Source organism: Saccopteryx leptura, chromosome 12 (genome assembly GCF_036850995.1).
Source record: "Saccopteryx leptura isolate mSacLep1 chromosome 12, mSacLep1_pri_phased_curated, whole genome shotgun sequence".
Lineage (NCBI taxonomy): Eukaryota > Metazoa > Chordata > Mammalia > Chiroptera > Emballonuridae > Saccopteryx > Saccopteryx leptura.
In genome coordinates this window covers 22975569-22991455 of record NC_089514.1, presented here as the reverse complement: position 1 = coordinate 22991455, position 15887 = coordinate 22975569, and the positions used below count along the sequence as shown (strand labels likewise).

At 34.7% G+C, this 15887-nt stretch overlaps 1 protein-coding gene across 1 annotated transcript in view; it reads right to left on the bottom strand.

The window, feature by feature from the left end:
* Window positions 1-1338: 1338 nt before the first annotated feature.
* The window catches only part of MEOX2 (mesenchyme homeobox 2), a 75828-nt gene continuing 61279 nt past the window's right edge, over window positions 1339-15887 (bottom strand). The window contains exon 3 of the mRNA XM_066354226.1: window positions 1339-2713. Within this exon, the coding sequence (XP_066210323.1) occupies window positions 2489-2713 (225 nt within the window). The 3' untranslated portion in view covers window positions 1339-2488. The remainder of the gene's footprint in view (window positions 2714-15887) is intronic.

Here is a 15887-nt window from a genome sequence, read left to right as displayed (position 1 = left end):
AAGTGACCTGTCCTACCTGGTGATTCTCTATGCTGCCTGGAGTTCAATTTCATTACATCATGTAGAACAGCTCATAATTCTCTAATAAAGGCCTGGTCCACAATACAAAGGCCTCACATTCCCTCAATGTTCAATCTATTCAGAATCCTTTTTCTAGTTCCTTTATCACACTAAAATGTAATTCTTACGTCTCTTTCTATTGAGCCACAATCTTTAGCTCCCTCTCTAGTTGCTCCTAAGAGGTCTTTTCCTCTTATTTCTGGAAATTATTTTCCTGCCGAAATGAATTATCTTCCACTTTGTCCCCATTGAACTCAATTCAATTTATATTTTCCCACTTCTCAATTTGTCAAGATGTTTTGCATTTAAATCCTACAATAAGAAAGTCCATCCACCCAAGCAGATGTCATCAGTAAAAATATACTTTGAATTTATTCAAGTGATTGATACAAAAGTATCCGTTTTATGACTGGAAGATGTTAATCTGAATAGTCTTCCTTTCAAAGTTAATTTAGAAACACTGCTAACTTCTGTAATACGGTTTTTTACACAAAGCAAAAATGTGATACTATTTTTTAATGTTGTCTATGTATCATGCTAGATAAATTAAAATCAATTGACTATTTTTGTTAGTATGATCATTCTAAAGCAAATGAAATCAATTAAATAATGAGGTATTGGAAATTTTTATCAACTACTTTTTCTCTATTTCTATTTCTAATTAATCAGGGAGGAGGGGAAGCTGCTGTATATTTCTATACATTTCTGGTTAAAATATGGAACAAAAACAAAACAATGTTATAAAGTTATAAATAGGACAGATATCCAAGCCATGTGCAATCATGCATGATACAAAATATGTTAATAAAATCTTTGACTTTCTTATTAGCAATGTCCATCCGTACTGGGAATGCTCATTAGTTTATTTAGCTTCTTTTCACATCAAGAGTTTTGGATAGTTCTACTTAGAAATTATTCTATTAATTTGCATATAAGTTTTAAAATGAATGACTGTTTTATTGAAATCATTATTGTGAATCATATTAACTTTTCTTCTGCTTTCATCTGTGATTTAATATAACACACAAAGAAATCCATTTGCCATATTCTTCAAACCAGGAAAATGGCTTAATATATACCTATTGCTATAAGCTCCTTGATTATGCAAAGATTGATTTTTTATAATAAAAAAATTAAGAAATAAAAAAGTAGATGATTCATTAATTTATGATCATCTGGATTTACACAAGTGCAGATGAATATTTATATTAAAATCTGTAAAAATTTAGGAAATCACAGAAGGGAGACCAAAATTATTTACAAAGGATCATTTATTAAACACTTATTTTTTTACAAAATACAAAGATTGTTGTTTTGCATGAATACATCATATATGAAAAAGTAATGTGTTTTTACTGAATTTTATTTGAAGATATTTCAAATTTTATTGTCTACCAACTTGAGGAATCAATTTGGTTTTGCAACTTGTTTAACACCATCACCAATCGGGGAAAACCTTTTTCTTGTGAATTAAATGATAGTCATAACAGCTAACATTTTATAGAAATAAAATCAGACAATGTCTGTCATACAAAGCTCTTCTGCAAGGTAACTGATTTGCCTATGATCCTATTTTTTTTTTCAAGCTATAAGATAGGAAGAATTGAGGAGCTAGGTAACTTTTATAATAATGTATTAGCAGCAGTTGATAGAAAATGCAACATAAGATTTGTTTTGTCTGTGGTACAAGAATATGTCCTATCAGACTCTAATGTATTTTCTCTACTTGAACACAAGTAAGCATGTGCTGATTGTTTCTGGGATGACAAAATGTATAAAAAAGACAAGAAGCTGATTCTGGTTGTCATCATTAGTGCCTATTTTCACCAGCTAATATGAATGCGTTGCTAAACTTAGTGAAGACAGGAACATGACTTAAGGGTAATATATACAGAGTTAAAATACATTTTTTTAATCCATTTAAGAGTGATTTCAGGCACTGTGGTTGTTCAGAATAAAATGTTTCATGGTTTAATCTTGATAGCAGTTTAATTGTCAGTGCAAGCAAAAGCCAATACCTGCCCACTGTCATACACATCACACCTTATACATCTGCAGTGTCCAAAACAAGTTCTTCTTCTGTGTCTTCATTCTGAGGCACGCTGTATCAAAATGCCTCCGAGTTTGCTCTTGCGAGCATTCATCTTCAGTGCAAGCAGAAGCAAACACACACCTGCCCACTGTCATACACATCTGCAACAGTCAAAGCAAGTTCACCTTCTCCATCTTTCCTGTGGAAGCATCTTCAATAAGTGGCACTTAGTGTAAAACCCTCTATAAATCATGAGAAACAGACTCGAGATGCCTGAATTGAATAATATTAAAAAAATCACTGTCATTGTCCTCTCGCTGTGTAAACGATGTTTGAGTAAGGCTTGCCATCACAACGTTTCTTTCCTGAGAATGGAGCTGGTCCCGTCTGCGTATATCATAAGTGTGCATGCTCTGAGCTGTGGTCACTGTCGTGGCTGTCTTCGTTTGCTAGAGAGTCCCCTGTCTGCTGGAGGGTGGCTGCCCCGATTCCTGAAAGCTCGGAAGGCAGAAGTGTTCCCTTTTTCACATTCACCAGTTCCTTCTCTCGAGCCGCGGCTCCCTGCTGCCCGCCTTTGACTCTCTTCCACTTCATGCGCCTGTTCTGGAACCAGACCTTCACCTTGAACAACAAAGAAAAGGGACAAACAAGCAGAAGAAAGAAAATTAAATGAACTATTTTTTTTCCTTCTTTTTTTTTGTCATCAATGAAAAAAATAGCTCCTTAAAGGCTTATATGAAGACAATATGAAGGAGTCACTATGAAAATAAACCAACATTGCCCTGGCCGGTTGGCTCAGCGGTAGAGCATCAGCCTGGCGTCCGGGGGACCCGGGTTCGATTCCCGGCCAGGGCACATAGGAGAAGCACCCATTTGCTTCTCCACCCCCCCCCCCCGCCCTCCTTCCTCTCTGTCTCTCTCTTCCCCTCCCGCAGCCAAAGCTCCATTGGAGCAAAGATGGCCCGGGCGCTGGGGATGGCTCCTTGGCCTCTGCCCCAGGCGCTGGAGTGGCTCTGGTCGCGGCAGAGCGATGCCCCGGAGGGGCAGAGCATCGCCCCCTGGTGGGCAGAGCATCGCCCCTGGTGGGCGTGCCGGGTGGATCCTGGTAGGGCGCATGCGGGAGTCTGTCTGTCTCTCCCCGTTTCCAGCTTCGGAAAAATACAAAAAAAAAAAAAGAAAAAAAAGAAAATAAGCCAACATTGAATTTAATCAGGCTCCATGTAAATGATTTTTAAACTTTCAGAAGGTGCATACAAAGTAGAACGTGATCAATTTTATGACATACCATATAAAAAAATAGGCTAGAAAGTACTATCATTTTAGGTTACTCACAGGTATTTGGCATTGTAAAGAATTTCAATGAATTAATGTTAACCTTTTCTTAAATTTATTTTTCAATTATCGTTGGCATACAATATTATGTAACTTTCAGGTTTACAACGTAGTGACTATATACACCTTATGAAGTGATCACCACTATAATTCTAGTACCCATCTGGCACCATACGTAGTTATAACATTTTAATAATTATCTTGGTGAAACCTTTTCCCCCAACCCCAACTTCTTTGACTTGATAGCTAAGCGGTCAATTCCTGAACTACGTAATTCCCAACATTCCCTGGGAGCTGCGGATGGAGCTGTGTCTGTCTGCACGGTCAGCCGGGGCCGGCAGTCCACTGCAGCCATCACAAAGCTTTACTTGAGCATGTAAATTTGGAATGAGCCTATCTTTTTTAAACTATTTTTTTTTTTTTGTCTTTTGGGCTTTAATTTTCCTTTGTAAATATGTGATTCCAATAATTTTCTAAAAATAAGATCAAAATAGAGAAATGTCACTGATATTTGTTAAATGCTAATACTTAGATGAATACATTATATAATTCACATCAACTCTTTAGAGATAAATTTCCCTCTTGATATTATATATATATATGTATGTATGTACACACACACACACACACACACACACACACACACACACACATACAGGTATATTAAAAAAAATTTAAACACGCATTAGATGCCCCTCTATGATCAGAACCAGAAAGATATCGGAATCACTCTCCTCTTTTCTTTAGGAGAGATTGTTTTCCTTTCCGCTTGCATTTCTCATTATTGTATATTCTTGTGAAGCGTCCTTTTACATAGCGTTTCTCTGTCTGCACCACTCAAAGTTACCACAAAGCCTGACTTTTGCGTGTGTCATCCCCAAGTCTACTTACAGCAAACAAATTGCTTTCAGAACAAGTGACTCCAAAAGTGCTGTTTAATTTTCATTGTCTTTTAGGCTTATTATCAAAATGGAATGTTCTTAATTAATTAAGGCTTCTTAACCTATCCATATTGATTGAAAACTGCTTACATTCATTTTTTAAATGAGTTTATACTATCACATCGTGTAAATATAGCACAATTTACTTACTCTCCTATCCACAGACAATTGCATCACCTTGTTTTTCTTTTATACAAGATGCTGCTATAAATACTGTTGCATTAGTGTTCTGATAAACATGTGATAGAACTTCTCTAAGTATCTATCCAGGAGTTTCATTATTAGATCACAGAGTGTGTGTTCAACTTAACCTGACAATACAGAAGAATTATTTCCCAAAGCTGCATTAGTTTAACTCTCCCCATAGTCCAGTGTGTAAGAGTTCTTATTGATCCATGTATTTGCCAACATATGGAGTTATCAGTATTTTTTCTAATACAATGATTATAAATGTTATCTAATATTTTCTTTTACTTTTTCTAATTACTAATGAAGTAAAGCTTCTTTAAAATTTTTATGGCCCATTTGAAATTCCTCTTTTCTGAAATGTCTCTGCATATTTGGTTTGAACTGAATTCTTTTTCATTTAATTTTATTCCCTATAGACTTTTAAAATACATTTTGAATACTAATTTAATACTTTGTAGTTATATGTCTGCTACTATATTCTCTCAATTTATTGTGTATTTTTCATTTCTTAGAGTGTCCTTTGAGGATCAGAAACCGTACAATTTAATATATTCAAATGTATCAATTGTTTCTGTTATGCCTGCCACATTTATGTCTTCATGAAAAAACTTCTTTATACTAAGAATATTAAAATATTCTTCTGTGTCTTCTTCTAAGAGTTTTAAGGTTTGCATTTTAAATTGAAATGGTAATCCGTGAAGTATTGATTTTCATATATATTACAATGAAAAGATCTAAATTTACTTTATTCCATACAGATTGTAGGTAGTTCCAGAACAATTTAATAGTCAACCGTTTTTCCAAGGACCTACTGTTTTAACTCTATTTAAATCAAGGTTCTATCTATGAGCAGCTTTATTGATGCACTGACTTTTTACTATCTCTGTGACAGCCAAAGTCAATGATCCTAATTTTATCATATAATCAGTTTTTATATCTGATATACATAGTTCTGTTTTATTCTACTCTGTAAATATTTTGATTATTCTCCATTTGTATTTTTTAATTTATTCATTTTTTCTTAAATTGTGTTTTGTATTGAATTTATTGGGGATACATTGGTTAATAAAATCATACAGGTTTAAGGTGCACAATTCTACAATACGTCATCTGTATATTGCCCTGTGATTTCACCACCCAAGTCAAGTCTTTCTCAATCACCATCTATCTTCCCTTTACCCTCCTACATCTTTCCCTTACCCCCCACTTTCCCTTCTGCAACCCATTTTCATTTTAGAAACAATCTCAATTTCTATAAATGCACAGTGCTGCAAAAAAAAAAAAAAAAAGAAATATAAATTTCTAGAAATCTTTTTCTTCTTTTCCAAGTCAGAGGAGGGGAAATAGATTCCTGCATGCACCCCCAATGGGAATCCACCCAGTAACCCTTGTCTGGGGGCCTACGCTCTGCCTATCTGGGGCCATGCTCGCAACAGAGTTAGCATCTGAGGCAGAGATTCCTCGGAGCCGTCCTCAGCACCCGGGGCTAAGTCGCTCCAATTGAGCCATGGCTGCAGGAGAGGTAGAGAGAGAGACAGAGAGAGAAGCGAAAGGGGGAGAGGTAGAGAAGCCAATGGTTGCTTCTCCTGTGTGCCCTAACAGAAATTGAACCCGGGACATCCACATGCTGAGCTGATGCTCTACCACTAAGCCAACCAGCCAGGGCTGAGATATATTTATTTTAGTGTTCTTCAAATCATAATGTCCCATCCAAATTAGTACAGTTTCTTCAGATGCCTGCACCAAAAAAATATTTAAACTTGAGACACTTCTCAATTCTGGATTTTTAGTGCTCTATTAAGTCATAACTGAAATCTTGTATCATGTATCACCCATACACAATTAATCCACTTGGCAATAAAATTATAAAAAATGTGAAAAAATACTGACTTAAATAACTTAAAATATAATAACTTAAATAGAGCAGATTAATTAAAAACTAGATGATGGGGGTGCATGTATTATTATTACTTAATAGGGCTATACTAACTCTTGCTATTTAAACATTATTTGTAATACAATATTTCAGATTTTTAACATTCTTCCTATTTTATAGTTGAGAAAGTTGCCTCAAAGGTTAAGTAAACTGCCTATGATTGTACAGAAGGGTCAATGTGGGGCCAAAATTTAAACCTAGGGTTTGTTTGGCTCCAGATTGTGCTTTCATTTCATTTTTAAATTTTTAAATTATTTTTTGTTCCTGTTACACTTCAAACTCCAACTTTTTAAGCATTCAGGACAGAAAAATAAAGCATATGAAATATGTGAACTCCATCCATATGATTACTATCATTCGGGTAATTCTCATACTCGATATAATTAGGTTTGTAAATATGACACTATTTTCCTGTACTATAATTTAGGTAATTATGCTACTCAATTTAATTACCTTTGCAAGCTTGACATTGCATGTTGCATTAGATCTTTTCCACATGAGGTGGGTTCCACTCCTGACTTCCTTTCTGAGATTCTGTGTGAATTTGAGAAAATTATACTTCTCTCTGCCTCAATTTTCATATTTGTAATATTGGAATAATGAGCCTTTCAAAATTCTCCACAGGGACATTCTCTCCATGGACAATACCAGATGGAAGAAACACATTATCATCATTGTCACCAAGAGCTGAAACATCCAGTCAAAATCATCTTGGCAGAAAATGAGAGGAATAGATTTCTTTAAATCGACTTATTTCCTTTTTCTGGAAAAAAAGGGGTTCAGTAATTCTATAATACTAGTTTAAAACCTGTTCTGTGCAATTTTATATGAAAAATATGTAAGAATATGGTATTGATTTTAGAAAGAGTATAGGCTATTTTGTGTTGTTTTTTTCAGGTTACCAGGAGAAATCTTGCCATTTCAATTTTTAAAACAGACTTATGAAAGACTTTATGGTTCTTAATAGTAGTTATATGTACACGTCTATACAGATAAATGCATATTAAAGATGTATATATCTATGTGAAAGCATTTAATAATTACATAGTCATTCTGACACATTTATGTACTATTTTTTTATTACATATCTGATACTAGAACTCCAGGAAATTAGTAATGGAACAAAAAGGAAGCAACAAATACATAATGGGTACATCTTAAGACAATGGGAAAGAAGAATGCATAACTAAAAGTCAGAATATCCAAATTTATTTTCAAATATATTATAAAATATTTGGGTAAAGTAAGGAGAGGAAGATTTGGGGGGAAAATATATGTCGTTCTACTAGCATCAGCATTATAAATAAATCTACAAAAGCAATTACAGGTTGTAAGTCAATCTTGCTATTATAGTAATAATGATGACACAATTTTATAAATAAAAAACTGGAGTTTAATTTATCTTCACATTGTAATCCAGTTTAATTGGTTGGAATGAAGAAATAGCTTTTGTTATGTTTTGTTTTGTTTTTAAGAAAGTGAAAGCATAGTTATTAAAATGCCTAGCATCTCATTTTAAAATGTTATTTACATTTATTAAAATTTATAAGTGTGCTGCTTTATATAATAATCTGCATCTATAAAATAAGCAAAATTAGTATCACCTGTCCTTGGTGACTTGAAGTTTTTATGTATTCATTCATTCATACACTTACTATTATGGAATGTCTGTATCTGATGAAAAATGGCAGGGATTGGTGTGAGGAAATGTACAAATAACAAGATAGCATCTCCTCCCTTGAAGGCATTCACAGTCAAGAAAAGTAAGATATATGTAAATAAGCATTTACTTGCTGAACATGAAGCATTTGACATAACTATTTGCTTCATATTTTCCAGAATATCCTTGAAGTGTTTGCTGCTTTAATTGGTATCATTGCTAATCCCTTATAAAGAGACTGCCCAGTTGTTCATGAGATGGCATAGAACTCTACCCCTAGGCTCAGTGCCCCCCACTGCAGTGCTGCTATACAGCTGATATAGCATCTAATTTCTTTCCTTGGAATCTCATGCTCTTGTTATTGGCATTCTGTGTGCCTTCTGAATATTTTGTTCTTGTAACCTAGGGTAGTACTTTAGGTTCTAGAAAATTAGATCATCAAATATCAAATTGTACACAACTAAAACAAATTTGTCCATCTTGGAGCATGATATATAAATTTTGCAAATTTTTGTTATTTTATTTGAGCTTAAAGCTAATTTTATCTTCTGGTTGCAATTTCTCTGAAAAATATTAGATAAGTGAAATTTAAAAACAATTCTTTTTTTTTCCATGCTTGGATCTAAGGAAAAATTCCATATAAAGTGTGTTTTGTTTTATAGTAAAATTAACAAGCCAGTTAAAAATAAATTCTTTATCCCCAGAATCTGAGTAATGGAAAAATACTATTATTATTAAATCAAAGCAATATGAACCAAACCTCATAAGCTCTTAATATCTCTGTATGCAGATAATGTTTTTCAACAAAATCTTCTCATTAACAAGTAACAAAAGTATATAATAGCCTGCTGTATTAGTAGTGAATATTTATAGTGTTTAGTTATAGACCTTACTTTTCAGGACATCTGCTCGTTATGAAGAAGTCTCACTTTTTATCACTTCATTGACAAAGTATTTAGTATTTACATTGCCTGGATGAGCAAACTACTCTTGAAATAAATAGAAAAACATTTATTCACATCTTGATTTTATTTACTGAAGAAAGCAGCCAAGAGACTTTTGCTGTGATTAATTAGATTGAATGATGTATTTCAGAATCTAGAAAGCATATTTTTGCCTTTAATAAAAATCTTGTGAATCAGAATCCTTGTTGCCATTTCTCAAACATTCATTTTTTTCTATATGTAATTTATTTATTCATTCACATTACAATATTTTGTGTATAAGTTCACAATACCTTTTAGGGCTCACAATATATCACAGAACACTAATGAAACATATATATCTATTGTTGCAAAATTTTCTAAGGTGGCCAGAGGCAAATTGGTTAGTAGAAAGTTGAATCTATATAATTCCATAACCCATGTTTATATAATACCATAAATACCTGTCTTTTGAAGAAATAATCATAACACCAAACATATGATAGAAAATTAAATACTTTTTTGTAAACATCTGGAACGTGTAGATATAACATTCCAACTGTTTCCATCTGTATCTGGGAACTTGAAATACTGTAGACACTGTCTAACAGATATTTATTCAACTCTTTAGCATGTGAAAACATGCAAAGAATAATTGTATGAACACCATTTTCAGATTCAATCACATCTCCTGTGATTAAATTTGGCCATGGCAGCTGATCTGGTAAACCCAATGTAAATAGGCCCTAGAAAGGCTTACCCAAGGAATACAGTGGCAAAATCAGCGGTTGAACTGAAGAATTGGAACCAAGAATGCTATATAGCAACGATTTTCAACCGGTGTGTCACAAAAATTTTAAAAACATTCAAAAGGTGACTATTTAGTCAGGGACACTGACCTCTTTTACCTTAGATTTTCAAATGTAAAAATGACAACAGCTAACACAACAATAGCAATTCCATGTCAATGAATCAAAATTATACCGCTTTCTTTTTTTGGCACATTGGCAAAAAAATAGGTATTTTTGGAGTGCTGCAGAATTTTAGTAATTAGTTTATGTGTGCTATAAGATGGAAAAGGTTGAAAATTGCTGCTCTGTAAGGTTGTGATAAACAAATGGGGTAAAGAAAGCTTCTTTGCTCTTCCTGCCTAAATAAATAGATTTGTATCTGATCAAGAGATGTAATCCTCAGCTGTTTCCAAGTAGCTGGATGGGAGGGAGCTACCAGCAGACTCTGCTGTTTCTCCTGCAGTCCACCCTGAGGCTGGGAGGTGGGTATGTGTATGTGTTGGAGGGTAAACAAGATTAGGACATATCTCATGACTAAAGGCTGAATTTCTGTTTGGAAGACTGCCTCTCACTTTTTCCCTCTATTTTAGCAAAATGTTTATGACCAGGGAATAATTTTCTTCCTCTATAATTTTCAATTTTGAAGCCATTTTTAGAAAGCTCACTATTGTAGTCATAAAACATTTACTATTTTTTAAACAAAATGAATACACATTAGTTATTGGCAGCCATGGGGAATTAACATATTGAACCAAAAATATTTTCTGAAGCAATAAATTATTTTCTCCATAATGAATTGTAATGTTATAGGTACTATTATAAGCAAACTGTATGTATCACATTCTCCTTCTTGATAATGCACCCAAAGTAACCATGAAGGGCTAAGTTCTTAGAGGATTTCGTTTTTTTAATTTGACCTTTTAAAAATGTCACAGTAGTAGTGAGTGTAGTGACTTCTAAGAACTATATCTCTTTCTGTCATACCTGATGAAATTCAACACAAATGTCCTATTTTATTCATATAAATTTACAATGAAAAATTCACTTCCTTCAATCCTCCTTTTTACACAAGATAAAAATAGGTATACTTTTTAGTTGTTAAGAGTGAAATATTGTTTATCTGAGTATTAAATGAATAAATGCCTTCAGCAAATGAGTGGACTTGTCAAAACAAAATATGGCATCTTTCTCCTTTATTGTGATAAAAAAATTCCCGAATAGCAATTTTATTTTTTTGTATTTTTCCAAAGTGAGAAGCTGAGGGGGGGAGGAGGCAGACAGACTCCCTCATGCACCCTACCAGGATCCACCCGGCACGCCCACCAGGGGGTGATGCTCAGTCCATTTGGGGCATTGCTCTGCTGCAACCAGAACCATTCTAGCACCTGAGGCGGAGGTCATGGAGCCGTCCTCAGCCACTGGGCCAACTTTGCTCCAGTGAAGCCTTGGCTGTAGGAGGGGAAGAGAGAGATAGAGAGGAAGGGTGTAGAAGCAGGTGGGTGGTTCTTCTGTGTGGCCTGGTCAGAGAATTGAACCTGGGACTTCAACACGCCGAGCCGATGCTCTATGAGCCAACAAGCCAGGGCCCTGAATAGCAATTCTTGAATACTTGGAATTTGTGTATTTTGAGCCACTATTTGTACTTACCTAGTTCACACTACTAAGACCAACTAAAATAATGGCCATGGTTCTCAACATCTTGTCTAATTCCTGGAATAACATTTTTCATCTCATGGCACACACAAACTAATTGCTCAAAGTCTGCAGCATATCAAAATTTATATTTTTTGCTGATCTGACAAAAAATAGATATAGTTTTGATCCATTCACACCGAATGGCTATTGTTGTGTTGGCTGTTGTCATTCTTTAATTTGACAATCTAAGGGGAAAAGAAAGGTCAGTGCCCTTGACTAGTCATGTGTTGCATGATTTAAAAATTCTGTGGCACAGCAGTGTGCTATTGTACACCAGCTGATACTCACTGATATATACTATTTTGATAACAACCTCTACTCTAATTAATAGAAAACAATAAAATACCAATATTTTGTTAAATCATAAGAATTCACCATTTTTATAATAAAGATAGAATATTGGAACCTTCTATTATTCAATCTAGTTAATATTCTGATATTTTTAGACTACTTTAAGTTCAATATCACAATATATGTGCAGCTTCACTACATATCTTTTTTTTTTTTTTTGTATTTTTCTGAAGCTGGAAACGGGGAGAGACAGTCAGACAGACTCCCGCATGCGCCCGACCGGGATCCACCCGGCACGCCCACCAGGGGCGATGCTCTGCCCACCAGGGGGCGACGCTCTGTTGCGACCAGAGCCACTCTAGCGCCTGGGGCAGAGGCCAAGGAGCCATCCCCAGCGCCCGGGCCATCTTTGCTCCAATGGAGCCTTGGCTGCGGGAGGGGAAGAGAGACACAGAGAGGAAGGAGGGGGGGGTGGAGAAGCAAATGGGCACTTCTCCTATGTGCCCTGGCAGGGAATCGAACCTGGGTCCCCCTGCACGCCAGGCCGACGCTCTACCGCTGAGCCAACCGACCAGGGCCAACATATCTATTAGATTTAGGGATTTTTTCTTAGATTCAAAGTTATTGTAAGAATTTATTATGATAATTATTACTATCCTATTGAATACCCAGACCAAAAATATAGGCAATAATTTCAATAACTGAAAAAAATTCAAAAATTAAAAATACTATTCAGTATAAAAATTATAAGTAATAAAGTGATTTGAAGAAGTTATAAATTTATACATACATACATAAATTTATACATAAAGTTATGAACTTATACATGGAAGGTTGTAATGTAAATTATTAAATAAATATAGAAATAAAATGAATGTTTATCAAAGAAATAAGGTTTAGCAAAAAAGTATTTTAAAATCATCTCAAATTGAATACATCTCTGAGGTTTTCAAGAGAAGTCATGGAATAAAAAAATCAATTGGTACTAAGTAGAAAGTCTTTTATGGCAAAATTCTCTAGAATCATCTGTTTTCTTAAAACTGGGTATTACCCTGATTTATTGATGTCACCCTAGCAAAATTAATAAAAAAAGGAAAAAAACAAAACAAAACTGGGTATATTATTTTATTGATGCATAGAACATATGAATACACTGCTCTATAAACAAATTTAGGTAATAAAACATTTCTTTAAAATTGGAGATGCTAACGCAAAACTTGCACCATCTCCTCAAAATTTCCAGAAGCTTCTTAGTTTTAGACTATTTTAAGGATATGAATTTTTAAAAATTCATTATATGTACCAATAGTATAGAGGAGTCATCTTTCATAGCAGAAGAACACTTTTAACATTACACTTTAAATGATAAGCCTATAATGTAATGCATGATACGTTTCAGAATGTTATTATTAATTGTTGTATAATACTAATTAATATATTTGTTTATTGTGGAAAAGGAAAATAAAATGTGGCAAATTCTGAGATGAATGAGAAGAATTATTTTTATCCTTTTATTATATGAGTGTGGTTAATGTTTACAGCAAGACTCTTTAAAACACATTTCATTAAAGTTTCTAAAATAAGAAATATTTTCTGTGTGCATATATACATACAAATAGACAAATATATATCTGTATGTATGTGTATATATACATATAGAGATATATATGTACATCTATCTCCATTCATCTATCTAACAACATAAATAAAACAGACTATATGTTGTCAAGACTGGTTCAATAGGGTAGGACTTTATTTTCCTGAGATGTTTTTTATATTTTTCATACCTGCTTATTTACATTTTTACATGGTTAGAAATGAATTGCTTATTTCTTAGCCTTTCACTTTATACAGCTACTATTTCTGCAAATTAAGAGAGATTGATTGTTGATCAGCTCTTTATAGAGCTTGTTTTATTAAATTGCTTTTCTTACAACACAGGCGTTGTTTCTTGAACCCTAAGGCAGCGCTGAATCTGGCTTTTAGGGCTCAACACACATTGTCAATATGCATCTCTCTCTCTTTTTTTTTAATGAGCACTATTCAGAAACTCTCTCTTTTCATTTCAAACTAAGATTCCATCCCTTATCCGACTATTAATTCCTTCACACTGTGTTACCCACATTTTCCAGTTGGACTCAAATTATGTTTAATCTTTCAAAATAGCAGGGACACCATGATTTAAGTAAAATAAATATCTTACTGTTACTCTAGGTGACTGTTAGATACTAATCTAAAAAACATGAGAAAATATTCTAAAATAACTGGCTACACAGGTAGTTTAGAATTACCTTGAATAGACAATATGTCCGGTCATGGAGACATAATTTATTAGCTAAATAACTAAAAAGATTTATATAAGTTTACAGAAATAAATCTGCAAAGGAGAGGGATTATGTAAAATGCTGAGCAAAAGACAAAACCACTGTTTAATTGGCACACGAAAAATTCTCCTTCCTAGTCATCCAAAAAATGGATGCCTATTTTGAAAATACTTGGCACTGAGCCACTTAATGATTTATGAGTAACAAACAAAACATAATCCCTCTCATTTCCACTAATGGAATATAATCCAACTAAGGTGGGATTTTCCATTTATCTTGGCAGGGGTATCATGAATTCAGCCTGTCTGTTCTGCTAATCTCAGTTTACAAATCGGCAACATTGCACCTTTGATTAGCTCTGTGAAATGATTTTGTGAAATGGAAGGATCTCCCATTCTTTCTATATTTGGCAGCCTTGACTCTATAAAAATGTCAGTTTTGTCACTCCTGTTATAGCTTCATACAGCTGCCTTCATTCTCTTCCCCACTGTGAGATATTAAAAATTTGGCGGTAGCTTTACCCACGTGTATCTGGATGGACGAAAAAGCCAGAATAAGCTTGTCTAACTTAAAAACACATTGGGACAGAAGGTCTTTAAACTGACTGGATCTTCAAAATATTCCAAGTGGCTCTGACAACTGAGGATTATTAGCTGTTGATTGAGAAGTGTATAAGAGAATATGTTGTAAACTGAAAGCTGTAAATTAGAAGCTGGAGCAGTGGCTGGATAACTCAGAGCATTATCCTGATCCTCCAAGGTTGCAGGTTTGATCCTCGGTCAGGACACATCCAGAAGCAGATAAATCTCTCTCTCTCTCTCTCTTTTAAATCAGTAAACTCCTCCTCCTTGGGACAGCTCCTAACAGACTGAACTAGGGTTGGGTTGCATTTATCAGGGATTTGGCATGGTGTTGGGGCCAACTTGGACTTGGTGAACATGTTAAGGACACTACTCTTTTATGGATTCTTGCTCTATTGGCCAAGAGTTTGCTTAAAGGCTTTAATCACTGTAAAAAAAAAAAAAAAAATAGAAGACTGGATAAAGAAGATGTGGCACATATACACCATGGTATACTATTCAGCCATAAGAAATGATGGCATCGGATCACTTATAACAAAATGGTGGGATCTTGATAACATTGTACAGAGTGAAATAAGTAAATAAAAAAAAAACAACAAGAACTGCAGGATTCCACACATTGGTGGGACATAAAAACGAGACTAAGAGACATGGACAAGAGTGTGGTGGTTACGGGGGGCGGGGGGAGGGAAGGAAGGAGAGGGGGAGGGGGAGGGGGAGGGGCACAAAGAAAACTAGATAGAAGGTGACGGAGGACAATCTGATTTTGGGTGATGGGTATGCAACATAATTGAATGACAAGATAACCTGGACATGTTTTCTTTGAATATATGTACCCTGATTTATTGATGTCACCCCATTAAAATTAATAAAAATTTATTTATTAAAAAAAATCAATAAAAAATTATTTAGAAGCTGGAAGATTACTTGAGCAGTAACTATTCTTTTTTTTTTTTTTTTTTATTTTTCTGAAGCTGGAAACGGGGAGAGACAGTCAGACAGACTCCCGCATGCGCCCAACCGGGATCCACCCGGCATGCCCACCAGGGGCGATGCTCTGCCCCTCCGGGGGGTCACTCTGCCGTGACCAGAGCCACTCTAGCGCCTGGGGCAGAGGCCAAGGAGCCATCCC